Source organism: Acipenser ruthenus, chromosome 7 (genome assembly GCF_902713425.1).
Source record: "Acipenser ruthenus chromosome 7, fAciRut3.2 maternal haplotype, whole genome shotgun sequence".
NCBI lineage: Eukaryota > Metazoa > Chordata > Actinopteri > Acipenseriformes > Acipenseridae > Acipenser > Acipenser ruthenus.
This window is the reverse complement of record NC_081195.1, coordinates 45,815,490-45,839,414: the sequence shown is the minus strand read 5'-3', so window position 1 is coordinate 45,839,414 and position 23,925 is coordinate 45,815,490. Positions and strand designations below refer to the sequence as shown.

Genomic DNA, 23,925 nt, shown 5'->3' with positions numbered 1-23,925 from the left:
ACCTCTCTGAGCTCCTGGTATTGCCTGTGCGCTCGCACTCTCCAGTAGCCCTAATGAGACAGAGAAAATTCAAATTAGGAAAAAGTGCAGACTTCAACAATTACAACAGATACTGGTACATGTCTATCACACTGAATGCAGGCCTCCTCACTGAAATAATAATTATTAAATTCATTTCCGGTTTAGCACACATTTTTAGTTTGTGATAATCTCAGCTATTTTAAAAACTACAATTGCCGATTAAGGATTTGTTTAGCAAGAAATCTAGCGTACACACAGTAGCACATAGACCATAAAGCCATTGAAATGAATTTAAACCAGGTTTACCTGTACCTTTCCTGGGTGAGAAGAGCTGTGCACCTGGCGAGTCAGAGCACAGTTCTAATGGGAACTGGAGCTGTTCCTCATTTTCTGCAATGACTAGAAAAAAAGAGAAAGAAAATTACAACCCAGAAGGTGATATGGTCCATAGCTATAGGAAAACCAAACTGTTCTGTAAGAACACTAGCTAGCAAACAAATCTATAGCGTATTTTTCTTCTTACATTCAGCCTCCTATTTCTGTGATCATTTAAGAGCATTGAGATACATGATAATAAAAGTTGTATTTTTATATTTCTATGATCTGTAAAATCAGCAGCATTTGCAATTAACGTAAATTATCCTCACTATATATATTTCTCAATAATGATGGGCAATTTATAACTAGGGCTTCTGTTTTTCTGTTTTTATTTTTATATGTATAGTAGTAATTCGATAGTACTTGCACACTTAAGTTGTATCTTCTTTCCTTCACTGTCTTCTTCACCGGCACATTCTTCTGGGGTTTTTGTGTGTAGGCATTTTTTTTACATTTCACCACAATTTGCAATTCTGTTTTAAATCCTCTGTATCTTAATTGTAATACAGCTTCAAATCCTGCAAACAAGCCTCCATTCCTACTTGTAATCTTGTTTTAAATCTTGCAAGCGCAGTCTCCAATTGAAATGTAGGAATGTGCTGCCACTCAGTGGGGTGGGTTTGAAGTATTCAGAATTAATCAAGAATAGATATAGATAATAGTCAGGAAGGAGGGACATTGCCTGGCTGCACTGGGAAAGGTAGTATTTTTTTTTTTTTAATGGGAAAGGGGAGGTCAACGTGAATTGAGTAACCTTTTCCACAGTTTTCCCTGTGTTTTCGATGTTTATTGGCTATACGCGGATTTCATTTTTTTACAGTGGAGGTGTTTGATCGGTTTTTAATCGATTAAAACTGAAAATCAGAAGTCTTACTTGTAATGTAATGCTTCACTAATGTGTATGGTTGGTTTGCTTTGTAGTATAATCTCTGTAATTCTTGTCAAGTGCTCCCTCATCCCCCGGGAACTCAATGTAAATCATACATACACCTTATTGAGTAATTATACATGGTTTCTAACTAAACTAAAATTGGCCACTTACCTTCTAAAACTTTTCACACACTGCTTCCGAGACAGTAACTTACAACACATAATTCTTAAACAATCGATTATTATTATATATATTTACCTTTCATGAGTGCCTTATCGACACTAGCTTTCCAACTCTCTTGAGCTTGGTCTTTGTCAAAAGTCATTGCCACTGCTGTAACAGCCACCTTTAACATCCAACAAATAACTTGTGTCAGTGAACATCCAACACAAGGTGAACATATAAGCCTCGCCACGACTGTAAATACTAAATTAGAGGTATCCGAATAACAGTATATAAATCACTATAAATCATTGCATGCACACGTAAAAATGAAATGTGCCATACATGACGGACGCACGGATAAACAAACAGATTTCCCTCTATATATATATTCCTAGATTCCAATATTGTCAAAACCTTGTGGCAAAGAATGTCTTGTGGGTTCATCACAATTGGATACGCAACACTTTATACTTTCCCAGACAGACATTTCCACAGTATCCTTGTAACACTTAAAATCATACTAATAAAATGTGTTTTAAAATACTCATGTTGTGTATTAATTTCCCAAAAGACATATTTTGAACACACCTGAATTAATTCATCCTCTGGCACAGCAACTGTAAAGTTCACATGACAGAGGCAGCACGGGATCATGGAACGCAATTTAAAATACAGACTCTGTATGGTTTAAAAAAAAAAAAAAAAAAAAAAGGTTAAATACTCAAATATTTTTGAGTACAACTGAAGTGACAGTAATACATCATTATTGTATACTGTTGAAACTGTATCAGACTACAGGAAGTAGAAATGTTACCTTTAACAGATTCTCACAGAGATCATTAAAAATCTTGTTGAGTCCTTGGTTTGTCAGATTGACATTGTTTAACCTGAATACTCTCACAGAGGTAAACATCTAGGATAAAAAGAGAATTTGAGAAGCATTCATAATGTGATTGAGATCAGCTATAACCTCAATTAATATTCAATACATGCCTTGGCAAGATTCCATATTTTCATACCTGTAAACCAGTTGTCCAGTTGTAAATCCCTGGCATGATCTCTGTATTGCAGCTGTAAAAGCCTATTTAAAAAAGTTAATAAAGAAGTGATGAGACACCAGGAAGCAGCAGTTTAATCTTATAAATCTAAAGTGTGTGGCATGTGAACAATATAAATACTGTGTCAAATTAAAGTTAAAACAAACAAACAGATAAATGAAGAACACTCTTCAGCACAATTAAAAGGGGAGCAGTGACACTATTACTAACGCGAATACACATTTTAAATCCTTGATTCACTCCTAGAATGGTTGTATATCCTTTCTTAGAATTCATTTAGGATGGCTTGATATAAATCCACCACAGCAATTTTACTGGTGATGGGACCAAGAATGCATGATGTCTCCACCTATTTTTTGGTATCAATGTGACTGGACAAGTGAAAAAAACAGTAAATTAGAAGTTTTAGCCTAAAAAATACTTTTCATGAAAAATAAAATCCTCCCACCTGCAGGTAGTGGGGCATCTATTAGTAAAGAATGGATATCTTCTACAGCATCAGCATCATCAATCTGAAACAAGAATGAGATTACTACTCATGCAACTGTCTTGCTTTTGAGTAGGGCTAGAACAGAACATTCTGATGTATGTTGTTCATATAATGTAACTAAAAATGTGTAACATATGGCCCCAATTATCTAAACTGTTATATAATCCATACAACAAGTGCAATGTTACTACAAACTGATAAGCTTTGGGAGGTCCCTTACTATTTCAGAAGGATAAAGCATAATAACCATGCATTTGGAGCATTTAGATTGTTACTATTATGCATAATATTATTAGATCATAGTGCTGGGGAATATAAAATATAGGTTCATTAGATTGACTTACCTCAAGAACAAAGGCATCCTTCTTTCCATGCGACAGGTCCAGCTCTGAAATCTCATCAGAGCTTTCTGAGTGGGACCTGAAGATTCTGGAACGCTGCCTAGGTTCTGGAATTGGTGATCCGATAACTTCCTCACTTATCTCCTACAGTAAGCAAATTACAGGTATAAGTTCTCCATTTTAAGAAAGGTTCAAATAACTTACATAGGGCTAACAGTTAGGTTGTACAGTAATGGCTATACAAGTTTGGAGGCAAAAGAGCAAAGACTTTCTCTTCCCTGGTGGCAATTCACATATACTGTAGAGAAGAGGGGCTCTGGGGGTGCAATATAGTCAAGAAATGTACTATGCTGTATGAACAGACATGGACTCGTAATTAGAACAAAAGCAATCCTTCAAATACTTCAAGGTACAATACCTAGTTCCCAATCACCAGTAACTGTTTATCTTTCTTCACTGCTTAAGCTTAACTAACCATATACATGTTACAGTTAAGGATACACGTAGCAGATGATGGAGAAACGGTCATGTGCGTGCAAAAGAAGAGCTATGTAACACACCACATGGTGAGAAAGTAAGCCCTCAAACATCCCCAGTTAATGTGCTAAAAGCAAAATATCTGGAAAATAAAATCACCAGCATTCACATTCTATATGAGAAAAAGCAGTTTTTGGTCAGAGCATATGACTGAATGCGAAGGGGGAGCGTGAAACAGGATACCATTTTACACATCCAACATACCTGTTAAAAACATAAACAGGTGAAATATATACTTTTTATTGAAGAGAAATCATATTTTTTCATTACTAGTGCCCCACCTTTATAACGCTGTGATCGGGAGCCATAGTTAAGAGACCGTGCTGTTTGTGTTCCGCTTTATAAAGAGAATACTAGTGTTAGTGTAATGGCATTATGGGGCAAATGGGAGCCATGACCGTACCGCCTTATAACCTGTTCCGCAGTATAAAGGGCCGCCTTATAAAGGAGGAGCACTGTACTTACTTCAACATAAACAGATTCCGTTAATGCCAAACAATTATTTCTAACAAAACCCATTACATGATGGGTAATTGTAATGTCTTAATGTGCCAGAAGACACCAATTATCACCAATACAAATAACAAAAAAACATGCATTATATCGATACCACAAAACAGCTACCGTATTTTGGCCTTTGAAGGTTGACACTTCTGGATCCAGGGTAAACAATTTCTTGAAAAAAAATGGAAAAATCTTATTAGAAATAACATAAATTTGAAAAATTGTGTAAAACAATACATGCATTTACATATAAAGAAATATGCTACATACAAAAACAGTCAGCTCTCAGTAATACAAATGTCAAGGGACCAGCAAATAAAAATGTGCCAAGCAATTATTTTTATCAGGAGTTTAAGCCAGCATGCTGTCAGTTTTTATTGAAAATACAGTAACACTGAAATCGAATTTCAATTACAGTACAATGAAAAGTATTACACATTTAAAAGTACTGTGCATTTTATTGAAAATGTAAATTGCAAATGAACTGCACTTGAAATCTCCATATCCCATTCTTATCACAGGCATTTTTAAACCACATTTCTTGTTTTTATCATTCTTTACCATTTTGTCATGCATTTAATTCCCAGATAACACATGTTGGTATAACCTGTTCCTTTTCATACTTTAATCCAGTTGATTCTGCTTATAGAGGAGTGGTGGCCTGTGACAGTGTGGCAGGGTGAAAGCCCTGCCGGTGAACAGGTTTGTGGGAAATACTGGGTGGCAGGGAGGGGGTTAAATTCCTCCCTGCAAAACCCAGTGGGAATGTGACTGGAGCCACACAGGTGTATAAAAAGGGTGATCATAGGTGTTAGTTTAGAATTGTGATGGTAAAGGTAAGGTGTGGTGCTGGTTGGTTGTTTATTTATTGTTGTATATAAAATGTGCTTAAACTGCAGCATTCTGGTATCTGAGTCTCACTGCTAACGCTACCCAGTCCCATTTTTTTTTTTAATGATGTATTTTTGGTAAACACAAAAATGTATTTATATTTACAAAAAATGCTGTTTTGAGTGAAAAAGAAAAAAATGGTCCCAGCACTAAAAAGTTGGACTTTATGATTTTACTTACAGGAGGGGTAATCTCATAAAGCTCTTTGTTTTTAGCGATGGTGTCATTGATCTTCTTCTGCATGTTTGATATATGTTGCTCATATGTCATATCACTTGGTGTCTTCCCAGCAATCTGAATACCACCAGGAGTTGGCAATGCAGTGAGATAGACACCTGTAGCAGACTACAGAGAGGAACGCAGAAAATAAAAGAAGGACAAAAGGTTAGTGCTCAAATTTCTTATTTTGTACCAAAACAGCAGCAAACCATATACTTTTTTTCTGGTAACATTTTTTTTTTTTCTACTATGGTATTTCACTTCCAGATAATTTGTTACGTATGCAGGTCAAATAAACACGGGGAAAACTACATTAAGCACCTGAAGCAATTTATTAAATATTAATTGTAGGTGAACAACTTACCACTGGTGTAAATATATCAACATTTACAAGTGGAAATGTATAAATACGTGTTAAATGATGAATTTGGAAATACACGTGTTCCATTAAAAAAGGTACCTGTCTCTGTAAATACTTTGCATTTAAATAATGCCAATAATTAACTCAAATAAATAACTTACTGCCAGCCCAACCAGCATGTTTTCCCCCACACTGATCTGAATTCGGAGTCCGAAGAGGGCATTCATTCCTCTTAGTTTCAGCTTGTTCATTAGCTGGGTGTGCAGCTCGTATTCCATGAATGGCAGCAAGTTACTGATGGCTGTTGCATTTGCCTCTCCCTGAGCCTTTTTCTTAAGACGGCATAATCTGTAAAAAAAGGAAGTTCACTGACAGACTGATATCATTTGATCTACACTCTATTCTTGCTTTTGTCACTAAGAAATACTGTAGTCACTTGAACCCAACAGGAAATAATTGATGCCAATAAAATTCTATTTAATCTAACTATCATTTTGAATTGTATATCTCTCATGTTAAAATGCGAGTTGGTCGGAGTATAAAAACACAGCTTTCTATTTACCAGCTTGTTCTGTTTCTGATATTTTTTGTTTCAATGTTCACATTACATCACACCTATAAAGATGTCTCATGAAGACTCATTAGTACTGTGCAGTTGTGACTAGCATGTTTGACTGTATTGAACTGCAATGCTTCTTTTTCTCTGTTACAGAATATATTTTTATTCAGGGAATCTTAAATGACGGAGTTTGTCTAAGCACTGTGGACTATAACATTTAACCAGACATTAATTTAAAGTTTAGTTATACCTAGGGCTTCTGATTTTCAGTTTAAACCAATTAAAAACAATAAAAAACACCCGATACAAAAAAAAGTAATAATAATTTGGTGTATATCCAATAAACACTGGAAAAACACTGGACAAGGTTATTCAATTCACGTTGACCTGACCCCTTTCCCCATGAAAAACATTAATAAAATAATCTACAAAATTTCCCAGTGCAGTTGGGCAATGTCCCTCCTTCCTGACTTGTATCTTGCATCCGTTCTGAAATACTTTAAACCCACCCCAACTACCGAGAGGCAGCAAATTCCTACATTTCTATTGGAGGACTGTAACACGCTTGTAAGATTTAAAACCAGATTACAATTAGAAACAGAGCATTGTTCTTGCTCACGAGATTTTAAGCTATATTGCAGTTCGATAGGGAGTACTGACACACTCGTGAAATTTAAAACAGAATTGCAAATTGTGGCAAAATGTAAAAAAAAATGCCTAAACACAAAAACCTCAGAAGAATGGGCTCGTGACCATAAGGATTCTGTTGTGGAAGACAGCAAAGGAAAAAAGGTACAACTGAAGTGTGCAAGTACTGTCGAGTTACTATACATATTGGTGACAGAAAAAAAACGCCCAAGAATTTTGGAAAGTAACCGAAAACAATAATTTTATACAGTATATAAAAAGCGAAAGCCCCGAAAAAAAACGATTGACATAAACAATAGCTAAAAAGTTATACCCTTACCTGGCCTGGATGAGGCATCCTTTTCCAGTTACTGCTGCTTCTACAGGCAAATCTATTGTTGTGAAAAGTACATCTGGGACTTTCTGCTTCCGGCAGTTATAGCAGTAGGTGAGATGTGCTGGGAAAGGCATGTTGAGCTCATCATAGGGAATATGGCAAAACCCACAACTGGGAGGAGAAGGCTCTTCTAATCTGAAATTATACCAGGTATTCATGTCACTGGAATACGGATACATTTACTGTTCAAAACCTTACTATTTTTTATTAGCTCAATACATACCAATACAACAGACTTATATTACATGTACAGTAATTAAACACAACAATAACAAAAAAGAAATCGTTTTGGTTAATCTGAGATGTTTGACAGTCCCAGTCAGTCCACAAAAAAATTAACACACACTCACATGTATTCTGTGAACTTCAACAGCAATAGAGGGCCCTATTAACAAAGACCTCCAACCCATAACCTATGAAAGTTTTATAATCATGACACTTTAAGGCTCTTGGTAAAAAAGACAACAACTGCCAAACACAGTTTCATGAACACCAAACTCTATATATAACCTTCATCTGTAACTCTCTTAAGACCAAATCTTAAAAGTTTCTGTCTGAAGAGATGAAGTAAAAGACAATCAACTGCTTATTATTACAATTCATTTCCACATAAACAGTATTATTTATTATTCAGTATTATTTTGTTAGTAATTAAAAGTTACATTTTTAATAGAATTCAATCAAAATGTAAGACCAGGCAAACATACCAAAGTGTATTAGTAGAGTTAAGTATCCGATCCTGTGGCCTGCACTGTAACTCTGTAACCTACCCTAACACGGAAGAACTATCCTTGCTCAGAGGAAAAAAATCAAACTCTCCCTTCTCTGACCCTGTGGAAAAGTAGGTAGGCTGCCTTGACAACCTGTGTTCACTGTAGTTATCCAAGCTGCCGTCTTGGAGGAACTTGGGATTAAGTACTGCTGCTGTGCCAGATGCAGATAGGATGCAGACTTCTTCACTAAAAAAAGAAAACAGAAATCAAGGCATCTCACATTTCTGGACTCAAGTTACTAGAAAACAAATGTAGGGGTTAATCAGGAAGAAAATGTAAACCACCAGAGGTGATACTAGCATACTACTATATAAGGAAGCAATGGTCACAGTACTACAAGAAGAATATAATTGCATTGCAGTACAGTCAATAACACTATGTATATATGTGTGGAAGAACAACAATCTGGTTGTTTTTTTTGTTATTTTTGCCCTAGAAGGACTGGTAAGTATTATGCATTACTGAAATGAAACTGATCCTTTTTAACACAACCTGCCAGTAATTAGAATGATCATGCTTCTGACATACCAGATGCTGGTTGATTCACTGTAACCAATCACAGCGTGACATCCTAGTGCTTTGGCGTGAGATTTGATCTCTTGTCTGATTTCTTCCCACCAGGCATCACGGGTTTCAGGTTCATCTGAAAGATAAAGGGAAAAACATTACTACCTTGTATTGTGAAACATCTAGATTATAATTATTTGTGATTTATATTGTAATTTGCAAAAATGTAACCATGCTACATTTATGAACAATGTATTAAGAACCTCTGTATGTCATTTTCTAATGGTTGAATTAAATAAGCCCATTCAAAATATAATAACATACATATAGAATTAATGCAGTGCATTAACCGTACTCAAGACTTTGCCAAAAAAATTAAAAACTTGATTATGGCAAAAGATATCCACAACAGCAGTTTCACAGGGGCATTTCATTGTCACATTGGCTGTGGGATAAAAGGGCCATATTCATAGATCACTTACCCAGATTCTCATCAAGAAGAGATGAAAATCTCTAAAAGGAAAGGGGGAATGTGTGTAACACAATTTACTGATGTGGCTTTTCAACATGTTGACAACCAGCCCAGACACAACGTTTATGGCTTTAACAAACACGTTTTGACTAACTGTGAAAAAAGCCGCTAAATGCCTGTTTTAAATTTAGCCACCTTTAGACACCTTCTGACATGTTTAAGTCTCACAAAGGGTGCAAAGAATTCAATTCAACACTTTTCTTAGTGCACAGCAAATAAACAATGTTTAATGTGACCTCAACAGTTCGATAAACATGTCTATTTCTTGTCAATACACACAGTGCAACATGCTACAAGTGAAATTTTACAGTGTTGACATTTTTTTAAATTTAATATTTTATTATTTCATCAAACAAAACATATACTCCAGTATTACAGAATGTCAAGTTCTAGTTAATAAATAATATTATTATATAAAAAATGTTATATATAGACCAAGCTTTATTTTAAGGGCCGTTTTTTTTGTTTTGTTTATTAACTGTTAACAAACAGCTAATAAACATGTTAATGTACATTATTTATTTTCTATTAACTGTTAGTAAATAATATATAATGGGCCAGCTGAAACTGCAAACACCAGAGCCCTATGGATGATCAATACCCAGTCGATCATATGCTTGAAATCGGTTCAAACTGTTACTATAGTAATGTTTAGCAGATTAAATCAGGTTTTTATTAACCCTAACCCATAGCTAACAATGTTTATTAACAGTTAATAAGCCAACAAAAATAGCCCTTAAAATAAAGCGTGACCAATATATATATATATATATATATATATATATATATTAAAACAAAAGAAAGTCTGTTTGGGCTTACGCTCACTTCTCAAATCAATCCACCAACCTTGATTTATAGATTGAAGTCCAAAAGACCAATTGGTCGCACACTCAAAATAAGGACAAGATTTACTGTACTTTTAAAAAAGATGTTCTTCATTTTATTAGTTAAAACGTTTTTTACTAAACCGAGCAAACTAACAAAGGTAGAACAAACAGAAAGGTAGTAGAACTACGCGTTATGACACAACAGGTCTTCGTCAGGCCTCTTGATCAAAAACGGTTCTGCATGTCTTTAGCTTGAATTTCATAATCAGACTCATTGCTACATATTCTTTTTAGACGTATAAACTGGCCATATGGAATGTTTTTAATCATATGTTTAGGATGGTCACTATTTGTATGCAGAATCGTGTTTCTATCCGTGGGTTTACAAAAGGTGTGCAAATGGGATGAGAACATTGAGTTTTGACGTAGAAACACTCGTACTCAAAGTATACAGCAAGTTTTCCTCCTTGGCAAAGAAGACAGAGTCTCTTATGTCCTTTTTCGAGTTTGTTGAAATGGAATACAAAGATGTGCTTTGGCACGTACCAACAAGGTGGCTGTCACTTCTGCACGCTATTGAACGAGTACTACAAAGCTGGCCAACATTGAGGGCATACTTCTTGTCAGTTCTTAAAAAAGAACCTGGAGTTGCTTAGAGCAGCAAGAGGCCAGCTGAAATACAGATTTAAAAGGAAGGAAGCCGAGAGTAACGACATTCCGCAGGCGACCCAGCTTTAAGGTAAAAACAACATAACATTTAATTACAGTTAATTAAGTATTTAAGTATGAAGGTTTAAAGTTTAAAGCTATTCATTGTTGTTTTATCTGTAGTTAGTAAACTAATACTCAAAAAGATGGGTAAACATGTAGAAATAAAATTATCATATCGATAGTAACACAGTATAATTAATGACATTATGTCATGTTGGGGAAAAAAAAATCTCCCGGAATAGCTTCAATCAGAGTTGGCAACCCTACATGTAACCAGGGGGGTTATGGCAACATACTACCGCAAAGCACTAGGGGATATCGGAGCACATGGTTCACATCCAGATTACAGTTAAACCGGTTTATCTAACCCAGTTATGTCGACAACCGAGTTCGAGACTACCTCCTGAGTAGGTTTCAAACTCGGTTGTTGAACTCAGTTATGAACTGTGTTCAGTGTGGATACAAATCGATTTAAGCACTTTTAAACAGGTTTTGAACCCTTAACTCACTTCTAAATGTGGCCAGGGCCTAAAAGACTTCTTAAACTAGCGTACAGGCAATGATTGTTGTACTGTATCTGAACCGACAGTTTGTATGGTAACGTTGATTGACTTGTATATTATTTTTATTATTATTATCAGTTTTATTTCTATAATTTATTATTACTGTACTGTATTTTTTTTATTAATTCGTTTATTTTACTAATTACAGTACAGTATTATTCAGTACATTAATTACATGTTTTTGTTATTTTTTTCTAATTGATTTAGCTGACCATCTTTATCCAAGGCAACATAGAATTACTGTATTAAATAATTAAAATACAGAATGTTACATACTGTATAGTAATGTACAGTACTAGTTACATGTTAGATTGTTTTATATTGATTCATACATTGTATATGTACATTAATCAATTAGTACTGTACTAGGTTTTGATTTTTGTGCTGATTTGGCAGGTATGTGCATGTTCCTGGTTATTACATACTGTTTTTACAGTCCCAAGGCAGTACGTTGTATCAGAGTTTCACTATATATATATATATATATATATATATATATATATATATAAATGATTTGTTTTTGTAAAATACCAGTTCAAGTTTCACTATATATCTATAAAGGTACAAGTTTAAATATATATATAAGGTACTAGTTTAAAAACAAACAAAAAAATAATAATAATAAAGTAGCAGTTTGCACTGTGTTATGAACAATAAGACTATGAAAACTGTGAACCAGACTGAATTTACTTTTGAAAGTGGAATAAAGCTACTGATCGACCAGTGTTACACTTGCTTTCTCTTACACGTTACAATATCCCATAACAATATAATCTAAACATTATGTTGGAATTTTTCATTTTCTAATGTAAAGAAATAAAACTAGAATACGGAAGAATCATAAATGTTAAACATGTCACACATGCCTTTGTAATTCACCAAGTAGTAAACGTGTAGCACCCTGTATGCTGTGCTAAGCAATAGGTTTCTATTCCATGAAGCTACAGACAGACATTCAGCTGCATATTATATAGAGTAGCCACAATTTAGGAACAGTGTATATATTTTAAAATCAAATTTGCAATCTGTTAACTTAAGCAACCGTAACAGTCACTGACCAGATTGCCATGAACTGAGGTTTCTGGTAAACTGTGAAAAGAGACAGATGAGAATAAACATTCCTTATGTATCTGGATTTTATCTGAAGTAACTTGCAACTATGACAAGTTACCATCAGTTTATGAATACGGCCCTTGGGATGCGGGAATGCACATGCCCGATTGTCTCTGGTGGGTTTCTTCCAGGAGTTTTTGTTTGGAAAAAGCAGTAAGCTTTGAGTGCAATGGAAAGGCCAAAGCGGATTCAGCAGACAGTAGGCACACATGGTGGGTTATCTTGGCGCATGCTTGAGTCACGTGACAGAACAGACTGAAAAGTATGGCAGCTCTCTGAAATGGTTGCAGAAGTCATGGCCCTGAAAATATATGCAGAACAATGGCATGCACTTTTGGCTTCCAAATGTATCTATAGACTGGTATCAAACAGAAATATTTTGAACTAAGTTATTTTTTCACTAACAAAATCTATTTAGCAAATCTTGTCAATATTTTTTTTTTCAATCCCAATCTTATTTAAAAATATTATAAATGTAATGTTCAGAATTATATTTAGATCAATAGATATCATTAGACTTCAACATACTGCATAGAGTATATGCACAACTTTGATTGACACATTAGTAAAACAAGAAATACAGAAAGTCGAACTGCTGTTAATTACAATCTGTCACATTATCTACATTGCCATTAGCTGGTTTACCATGGATTTAATCAAGAAGTAGATTATACTAATTATTCCTCATTAAATGATTTAATCAACAATTAATTTCTAAAATATTGTATTTATGTTTCTAGGTAGAACACAAATAATAATAATAATTTCAGTGTTAGTTCCAGGTGCCTTAAAGTGACATTGAATATAGAAATATTTAATTTACAAGACATTATTAGATGATTAGAAAAAGAGTGTAAAGATATGTTTATTTATCAAAACGTGTGGAAATGCTGTACTGTATATTTACAATTGTTCACCCCAAATTTAAAAACAAAAACAACATAGAAGTATAATATAATCAAAGCAGAAGAAAATGCCTCTAATCTAAGTGTGAAATGAACAAGTGCATTAGAAAAAAAGCAAATGCAGTCAGTCATACAAACTGTAGTGAGAATTAATCATACCAATGTCCTGATAAGTCATTATTTTGTTGCTGTACCTTCAGCTGTATGGTACAGTCACTTTTCCAATTTCTCTTAGGGTAATGCACTTCTAAATTAAACATTCCTGCTTATTAAACTTTCATTCCGTGTATTAAATAAAGATTGACTTGGTTCATACACAATACTGTTCTTTCTGTGGGGAATAACAAAAGCCTAATTGAAGCATCCATCAAAAGCATGCACCATAACAATGAACCTTTTTTGTATGTAAATTAACCAAATGGCAAACACTAAAGAAATAGCACATGCTGCAAAATACTATAATTCAGATGCTTAATATTAAGGTGATGGGGCATACATTATTTTGTTATTTCTATCTGGGCTTTAACAAACCAGTTTAATTCTTTGCCTGGTGATGGGCAACATAAGTTTAACTGATGTCACAGGTTTCACTTCTAATGACTCCTTAAGTAGGAATGTTATTAGCTTATATTAAATATAAATATATTCATTATGTGAAATTATTTGAATATGTACACCTACTCATTACAAAATGTAGCAAGTGGGTTAATTTGATTAAACCCACATATTGCTCTATTTATACAGATAATTACTGTGCAAATATAATAGCTATACAAGGAGGAAATTAGAACTCCCACTTTGGACATGTTTTTATAATATAGAGGGTAGGGTAGGGTAAAATAATTAATTACAAAAACGTTTCCATAAGGAAAAATGAACATACAACTTTAAATAAAAAGGCCACTGCAAGTCTTTAGATTAAGCAAAGCACATCGGATTCCAGGACTCTATCAACCTTCACTGAGATATAAGGTCACATAGTTTTGGACAAAAAATGCAACCTTGAGCAACTTTTAATTAAGATCTGTTTTTCTAACTTACTTCTTGCTGAAACCTCCTATAATTGTATTACCAAGTTTTTTTTTTTGTTTTTTTTTTTGTAGTGCAAATGATTTACATACTTTATGTGGTGACTTGTTTGAAACATGTATACTTTGGCCACCTAAATGTGTCTATTTTTAGTGATGACCTTAAAATACAAATCATTACATATACATTTTACATTAAAAGGTTAATTAATGACTTGACTAACACAATAACATACCCCTGATCGACTGAACCATGTCCCGCCACATAATGTACTAAGTTACTGCAGCTAATAACATGTCTGCTATTTAAAAAAAAAAAAGAGTCCTCTGCAATTCAACATGTGGCCTCTCATATGGCAAACCCTGATTTTTACATGCGCCTTGATGGAATCGGTGCAGGCCCATAACTTGATGTCTGAAGATAAACTCCTATTACTGAAATTATAAATGTGACATTCTTTTGTAGAAACTTAATAAAGCCCATCACCACCTCAAATAACAACAAACATCGTTATTTCTGCATTCCTCACAGTTTTATGTCAAAAATGCAAGAACTTCATTGAGCTGCCATAATTTCTGTCAGTATGTGCAATACTGAAGGAGTAGTAAAATACCTGCAGAGAAACTATTCCAGTCTAGCAGTTTGTATGATCTTGTGTTACCCATTATTCCGACAAAGGCTGAGTTCAAAACAGCAAATTAGTAGATCAGTTATAGGAGCAGAACAGAGAAAAATAACACACACTACAAACAGGCACACAACACTAGGCAACAACACTCCACAGGAACTGGAAAGACACAGACAACAGAGTTAATCAGAGGTTTATTAAGAGAAGGCAGAGAGAAAGGAGCATGCAGCAGGTATCTGTGACTGGGCTTTAGCTCAGTATGGCTTATTTGTTTGATGCAAAGTTGTAACAGATCTGCAGACTGAACTGTTTACAGGTTTAATTAAGGGTACAAGCTTGTTAATCCAAGACAAACATCTGTGTTTGAAAGAGACTTTGCAGGGCATATAGTAGTCCAGTACATTGAATAAACACGGATTGCACAGGTTAAATAACAGAACAGTAGCAATGATGTTGTGTACGTATACATTTCTGTAAACAAAGCCTGCATGAGCTTCTGTTGACGGTGTAGAAGAAAACAGGCAGTCACTTAACACTGCATATTCCTTGTGTGTGCACCAAACGTTAACTTGTTTTATTGAATGACAATGGTAATAAACATGGGCATTAGAAACCAGTTTAGTTACCATATTTAGGTCAAATAAATGTGCAATTAGAAAGGTAATAAATGTAACAATTAATAACTTGTATTATATTGTTTGAAACAAAATGTATTTAGACAGCTGCAATTTAATATAGTGCTGTTTCAAAGGCAGATATATTGACCTGTCTTTAGGTTTACATTTATATACATTTCACAAGAAAATGTAGTACAAATAACAAATCGAATGCCTCACTTCTACCTCTTCAATAGATAATATTCCAGTGTTTAATATGCACTTCAGAAATGTGTAGAAACTAGATGTCTATGGGAAGATATTATTTCCAATGTGCATGCTGAAAAACAATCAAATCAGGTTGTGAATTTGAAAAAATTACCCAATGTATATAAAAAGTACAGTACACATTTTAATCAAGCAAATTTAATTTTAATGAATCAGGCCCCAAGTCTGGGTTTTCCTTTGAACAAAACTGTCAATAAATAACAGTGATAAACCCAACACTCTAAAAGTAGAGTTTTAAAGTCAGTTCTAAAATAAAATGTAGAGTTCTTTAACTTAATGATTATCAAAATAAAAGCCTAGATGTGAATCCCAGCCAAGTTTAAATTAGAACCTGCGTTTCTCGATGTATAATGTTTGCCAATTAATGTGTTATATGGACAAAAAATAAACCTGCTATCAAACATCCAAAAGGCTGCAATGCTAGACTCCAAATGACCTACCAGGATTGTGGATACGATCCAGAAGCTTCACTGACCGTGCACTGACTACACCACCAACATGGACAAGGAAACCCGGAGGAAAACATGTCAGGGTGAAAAATGGGAATTCCTGAAAGAAAGATCAAAGTGTTAATGTTGTTTTCTTTATTCCGCTCACTTTCACATTAGACTACAATACTTTAACTCCAGCAAATAAAACAAATGAAAACCAGTAATCATGGGATACCTATTATGATAAAGAATATATCATGCCAGGAAAGGATAATAGAAAAATAAAAGTAATGTGAAGAAAATAATGCATTTTTGAGTAAATAAGTGAGAGAATGTAGAAAAAAAGATTACCAAAGCAGTGAAGTACATTGTTAGAACTTCAATTTAAATGTAAGTACATTCATATTTTAAAAAAACACATGTTGAACCTACTGACCTAGGGACATTAATATATTTACATTTTTATTTATATATATATATATATATATATATATATATATATATATATAATTTTATTATTATTTTTAATTATCAGAGGTGTTACGCAACAAATAACTTTTTACTTAAACCTATTTCTCTTATAAACTGCACCAGGGTTCTAAAACTGTCACATATTAAAAGCACTTCATACTTTGGAAATGAAGAACACTATTGAAAAATAATAATAATACCATAATAATAGGAATTTTAGCTCCTACTCCTGAGTCAACTGTCCTGAACTTTACAAGCAGTAGACAAAACATGCACACCTGCACATCCCACACAATCAAATAAGAACCCAATCTCTTTCCCTTTAAGAGATATTTGGGATTGTGTTAATCTTAAATTGTATACATGCACACAATTAAAGGAAGTTCCTCATGCAAAAACACATCATATATTGGTAGTCTTCGAGGAGAGATTACAATAATGATAATTAAGGCAGGCAGATTTTGATTTTAATTCCCACTTCAAAACCAACAAGCATGTACCCTTTTGTCATTATTGTGTATTTAAAGTATCTATAAATGATAATTTTGGAAAGGTTTGCCTTCCAATAGGAATATTTTGAGGTACATTCTCCATTTTACAGATCATTGCAAACACAAACGGCAGTACTGAAACAAAAAAGAATTGTGGAGCAAAAATAGTCAGGTCTTGAGTTTGATTTATTTATTCTTATGATTGAAGTAGTTAGTTCATGCAACATTGGCATTTCATTAATTAGCTAGATATATTTAATCAGTGTGGCTCCAAAGCATGAAAAAAGAAAAATGTCAATGCTTGCTTTATGAAATATATTAATCTGATCAAAATAATTTTACAACCAGAACAAAAAGGAAAGTATCTTACAATGTAACCTGACAGTTACAGTCGGACCATGCCAAATTCTAATTGACATGCTCAGAACAATATGAGGCGTGAAGTTACTGAATCCAAAACAATTGTTCTTTTTTTTATTTTTTAAGCACATTTCAAAAGCAAAACATACTAAAAAACAAACAAACAAGTACTTCTACAATACAGAAATAATGTATCTACATTTCTCAAAACATTAATAAAAGGTCACAGTTTATACATTGATTATCAAACAGCTTCAAATCAACCTACCTTCATATTTTTGAAGCCTATTTTTCAGACTAATTAAATTCTCTGCCTGAATTTTCCAATGTGTATTTTATATTTTATGGTAAACCGTAACTAGCACCTACTGAACATTTCTGGTAGGGCATTATGGTTCCATTGTCATTATGGTTCCATTGTCAACTGATACCAGCACTGACACATTCTACTGATATTTATGTTGCGGGTTTTGCTCCAGTATTGGGTTTTGGTCCTGATCTTACTCTGGAGTTCAATTATTTGAATGCATGACAATACAGCTGTCATTGCACTGCTCAGCCTGATATTTTGTGCAGACATACACATCAGAGTGCTAGATAAAGGCTGAATCCTTTAAATGCAGTGTATGCCAGGCTCTTCCAGAAAGGCGTCACTCATCTCAGATGCAAACAACTGCAACATTACATTATATACATCTATCCCCGTAATCATTATAAATCCATGGCTAGATCACTTTTTTTTTCATTGACAGTACTGTTGGAATCTGCAGTTAACTGCCTTTTATCAATGCACAGGCTTATGTTGTTATGTAAAAGTGAATATAAAATGAGTGGGATATTTCAGTGTACATGTGTTAGCAAGTTTATATTTACTTGGTGTCTGATAGATGAAGTACCGTACTGTGTGCTATGTATTCTGGCAAATAACATCTTCCATCTACCTGCTGGGCTACAACATATACTGTAATGAGAGACAGATAGTTATAGCAAGCTTAGAAAATATGTCAAGAATACACCTAAGACAGGAAAGAACAGTATTTTGAAATACTCTATAGAGACATCAAGGTTTAAAGATTTAAACAAACCAAAACCCTTTTCTCCTCTGGACTCAAAAAAAGTACATTATTTTGGATCCAACTTTAAAAAGGAAAAAAGATCAGATAATTTAGGGGGAAAAAAAAAATTCACACAATGTTTTTCAAAACATACCCGCCTCCTGAACATACGAGGCGATCCTCCCTTAGCCACAAAGTAAACAAGAATAAACAGGAATGAAAAGAGAACGTCATTCACTGAAATAAAGGTTGGTTTAAAAAATAAATAACAGTAATTCCCACAAACGTGTTTCCACTATTGTCTCTGTAGTGTGAATGCAGTGCGCTGCTGTTGAATTCAGTCATTTCCATTTTTTTCATTTGTTGTAACTACAAACAGGGGTTTCTAGAACAAATGCTAGAATTTGAAACCCTCTATAGATTATAGTAGGTAGGAATTCTAAATAAAACAGAAACTGTAAATGCTAATGCCTAGCAGCGTGGAGTAATGGTTAGGGCTCTGGACTCTTGACCGGAGGGTCGTGGGTTCAATCCCAGGTGGGGGACACTGCTGCTGTACCCTTGAGCAAGGTACTTTACCTAGATTGCTCCAGTAAAAACCCAACTGTATAAATGAGTAATTGTATGTAAAAATAATGTGATATCTTGTAACAATTGTAAGTCGCCCTGGATAAGGGCGTCTGCTAAGAAATAAATAATAATAATAATAATATGTTATCTGAAATTTTAAGAGTGCCAAAGACAATGTCAGAAGTGACCAGGTTTCGTGGCTGTAATTCTACTTTACTGGAATAATGTAGATCTCCTTCACAAATAAAAAGTCCTCACCCTCTGCTCAAGCGCTGTCTGGGTTTGTTGCCTTAAAAGGGTTTTTGGTGGTCCTCCTTCCTTCCCAGCACTCCCACCACTTCCCATTCCTACACAACAAACGACAATATATATTGAAAAGAAAAATGTGAAACAGCACAAACATCCCATAGGCCAGCAATTAAACTGGGTTCCAAACATGCAGTGATTTATCTAGGCGACAGAGTGACAGTCCTAATTGTTTTTATACAGGCACAGAACAAGCCATGGAGAACACAATGATGAAAGAAAAACAATGCCAATGTTCTCACTTGTGTTACTCTAACTTATTACATAAAACTCTTCTCATATAAATAATTAAAAACACGAGATCCATGTAAACACTGACTAGTTCACCATAAAATAGTTTTAACGTTATTTATTTTTCAGTTTACACTAAAAAGAAAATTGGCAATCGATTTAAACTTTATTTGTATGCCCGAGATGCATGCTCCTTTTTCTGATGCTCTTCCATGAAACGTTCTTCCCCATCTCCCACCCATCTATGTGAACCCTTGACAGCTGATAGGTTAATCATAACATCTCCAAAAATAAGCCAAATTAAATAATTTACATATAATACTTGTGGCATCAGTGGGTTAGCTGATTCCAAGATATTAGGTACAATATTTATCTAATTTGTTCTCTTTTCGCTGGTATACCCCTAAGTCGTAGGGTATCTCTGCTGATGTCACTTCATAAATATTGTGCCCAATAGCCTGGCTGGTTAATTAAATATGAGTAGCTATAGAACTGTGTGTTTGAGGCATCAGCTAATTCATTAAGTGTCATAACACTCATAGCTCATGTGATATGGGCTTCAACAGTGACAACTATGGGCATTTTTGTTTTTTATAGTGTCACTGTGTTCTCCATGTTCTATGCAAGTACCAAAATCCACCACTCTGTGTTGGCGACACAGCATGTGTGGATATACACCATGTGACTTAATACCAGCTCTGTATTACACATCCAAAGTTTGGCATCTGCTACATGGACATGAAGTACACTCAGTTAACAATACTTTTAAAAACTGGTTTGAATAAAGTTCTGGTTTTCATTCCATGATTAATTTTGGTTCATAATATTAAATCAAGATTACTAAAAGCATCACTTCCAAATGCGAACTGCAGTCAAAAGGGTTCTATAAATACTGATATTTTTAGCTGTGCACTAAATAAGGAAACCATGTAATCATAAATCTTTTTTTAATTGACACCAGTATAGCTATACCTAATTGAATGATATAAGACCTGCACTGTAACAAATACAGGTACACAAAACACTCCACAGGCAACTTAAAATAAAAATAAAGGAAAAAGACCTGACAAGGAAATGAATAATGTATGCATGGTGAACATGGCATGATCCACACTTGTTATTGTTACTGTAGGTAGTATAGTTGTTGTATGCATGCATGGTATGGATAAAGAGCAATTTCATTCATAAAATTAATATAAAGGGACCTACTTTGGTCACTATTACTGTACCTGGTGGACAATTGTTATATTTCACGTAAACCTCATAGGATATTGCCAGCACAGAAAATAATTTTGTTTAATCATGCGATTAAAAGTTTCTGTATCTGTATAATGGTCAATACATGATATACACAAATGTTAAAGTAATAACAGTGTACTGGTAAACTAAGTATTTTAGAGGGTGCAAGCCACCAACACATTGTCTTAAACTGTGCAATTAACAAAAAAAAAGTTATAGGTTAGAATCACAAAGTCACTATAGTCAAAGTGAAATTAAAAGCTAAAAGAGGTGTTTGTTAAACTGGAGAGGTGAATCTTTACTGTATATACAGTAGCCAAAGCACTTGTCGATCAATTAGTCCTACCAGAGGCAGCCAGAAGCAAATCCTCACTGAAAGAGACAGTTTTCCTCAGACCAACTGGGTTTGCATGGCCAGAGTGAGGAGTAAGACTAGTCCCAGACCCCATGGGAAGTTGAAAAGTGTTTGTAAGAGTTAGGAAATCAGAGGACAGAGTAGGGGAGCTGGGACTCAGGCAAATCCTAGGCCCCTTGGGGGAAGTGGCTGCAGGAGGAAAAGTGGTAGAGAAGAAAGATGAAGAGTCACAAGATAATGGGTATGACAGACAAACTGGAAGGAAAGCATGCTTAAGGCTTAGAACAAGTATCAGTTGGCAACTACAAAAAATGGACAACAAAAAAAAGGCACGATGCAGTGCTATACCATTGTTCATGGCAAGCAAAAGTCATTATACTGTATTGGCTCACTAACAGCTATCACACTCTGTGACATGGAATACATATAGACTATACATAGGGTAATTCTCAGAACAATCTTAAATTTAATTTGACATTCATTCCTCTCATGCAGTGGCTCATTGAGGGCATGGAAAAAAAATGCTTTTGTAGAGATTTCACACCGTTATATGAAAAACCCGAGATAATTAATCTTGTGATCTCGACATGACAGTTTGAAAATGTCGAGTTCCTTAGATAATTTAATAACATGTTATTACCCTGTCCTTACTGAGCCACCGTACTCCAATGTTTAGTTCTTTTTGTTAAATAATTACTTTTGAACAGGAAATGTATAATAATGGTTAAATGAAATATACTGTACAGTCAACTCTCATTAACATGAATTTGAAGAGCCCAGCAAATAAAATTGTCTTAAGTAATTCTTATTATCAGGAGTCTATGCCAAATACATACTGTCAGTTTTATTGAAGTTACTGTAACACTGAAATCACATTTAAATGACAGTACAATAAAAAGTATTACAAATGTAAAAGTCCTGTGCATGTTATTGAAAATACAGTTGTAAGTGAACTTTTAAAAAGTATACATTGCAAATAAACTGCACTTGAAATTGGCATGTCCCATTCTGATCAAGGGCATTTTTAAATCACAAAAGCAAGGCCTCCTCAAAATCAGGGTATTGAGCAAATCAGAAACACAGATGACTTGCATCCAGTTTGGGGTTCATAGGCCAGTATTACTGCATCCCAGTTTTTTAGAATGGCTGACAAAAGTGTTCATGGGAATGTTGAAATCTGAAGCAATATCTTTCTTTTTCTTGTATGGTGGTGCATTATCCACCGTTTTCAACACCTCCACTTTTGTCTGCAAGGATGATGCATGTTTTTTGAGCGGCTTCATGGAAATAGCATTGATGTGTGAGCACTACGGTAACTTGAAAACTGTGTCTATGGTAACTCGAAATGCATGATAGGATCAAAACGGCACAAAAATAAAGCACAAAGACGATAATGTGGATGCAAGTTATTACATTTCCCAATATCCTTTTCAAAATAATTTGCACAAACAGGAAATTTGTGTTAAATGAATTTATATTACAAGATTGAATTTACAATAAGCGACTGCTAAATTAGTTCGCGATCATGTAGAAAACTCGTAGCATTATAAATTATTTTAATTCAAGTTCATATTAATGAGAATTGACTGTATATAATGGCATTATCGGGCAAATGGGTGCCACCTAGTGCAGTAAAAGAAGCAGATGACATGTGGTTTATTTCTATAACATTATTACTATCAGTTTCTTTGATAAAGAAAAAATAACTCTACACCTTGGCACTTATCTGGACTTTCAGAGTGACTTTCCAGTATCCAATTTTAATGCTACTTTACACACAAAGGGAATTATTTTTCTCCATTTAGAGTTTATTTGCTTCTGTTATTATTTAAACATGAATTACGGCTAGGATGAATAATGATTTTAAAGTTATGTATTTATTTATTTTTTAAAACATTGTTTTCTTCCACCTTTAAAAACTAAATAAATACAAAAATAAATAAATCACACAATTTAATTCACTGCGCATATACAGTACTGCTAAATATGGGCACTGCTAGTTATGGGCACAGTCATCTCCAAAGAGGTCAAGATGTATAAAGCATATAAACATTAGCCTTTGGTCAAAAAGCATTAAATGCACTAAAAACACATAACTAACCTAAAATGACACCAACTTAAGGATTTATATGATTTAAAAATATGCCATAAATGTGTTTTTAATGTTAAATTTATAGTGATTTACAATCTACAGTCTAAATGGATACTTCTTAAATAAATGAACAGTTATTCACTGAAGCTAAAAACATATAAATTTTGTCAAACTTGTTCATATGATTTACATATATGGAATTGCTATTAGTTTTTATATATATATATATATGACTCACTTACTATAAGTGTTCATTTACTAAGCATCAAAAGAAACTTATCACTATTATAACACATTTATTTTCGAATAAATAAGGTATATAAATGATAGACATTGACAAAATGTTTTTGGCTTCTATTTAATCACTTGATCATTCATCCTTGACAATGACACGCTTCACTGACTATGACTGAAGCATATGCACTTAATCGCC

The 23,925-nt window shown here is 34.1% G+C and overlaps 1 protein-coding gene across 26 annotated transcripts in view; it reads right to left on the bottom strand.

The window, feature by feature from the left end:
• Nucleotides 1–23,925, bottom strand: part of LOC117415459 (C2 domain-containing protein 5-like) — a 37,813-nt gene that overhangs the window by 5,052 nt on the left and 8,836 nt on the right. For 4 of the 26 annotated variants that reach the window (XM_059027119.1, XM_059027117.1, XM_059027120.1 and 1 more), the window contains 16 exons: nt 19,528–19,616; nt 16,332–16,440; nt 8,721–8,835; nt 8,283–8,378; nt 7,363–7,554; nt 5,998–6,184; nt 5,437–5,601; nt 4,486–4,536; nt 3,328–3,468; nt 2,942–3,005; nt 2,455–2,516; nt 2,250–2,348; nt 2,024–2,113; nt 1,529–1,616; nt 334–420; nt 3–50 (listed from right to left, as the gene is read on the bottom strand). In XM_059027119.1, coding sequence (XP_058883102.1) covers nt 3–50; nt 334–420; nt 1,529–1,616; nt 2,024–2,113; nt 2,250–2,348; nt 2,455–2,516; nt 2,942–3,005; nt 3,328–3,468; nt 4,486–4,536; nt 5,437–5,601; nt 5,998–6,184; nt 7,363–7,554; nt 8,283–8,378; nt 8,721–8,835; nt 16,332–16,440; nt 19,528–19,616 — 1,683 coding nt within the window. Of the gene's footprint in view, nt 1–2; nt 51–327; nt 421–1,528; nt 1,617–2,023; nt 2,114–2,249; nt 2,349–2,454; nt 2,517–2,941; nt 3,006–3,327; nt 3,469–4,485; nt 4,537–5,436; nt 5,602–5,997; nt 6,185–7,362; nt 7,555–8,189; nt 8,379–8,720; nt 8,836–14,992; nt 15,059–16,331; nt 16,441–18,853; nt 19,160–19,527; nt 19,617–21,391; nt 21,590–23,925 lie in introns of those variants that run through there. The other 22 variants (XM_059027114.1, XM_059027094.1, XM_059027100.1 and 19 more) reach the window with 15 other exon arrangements.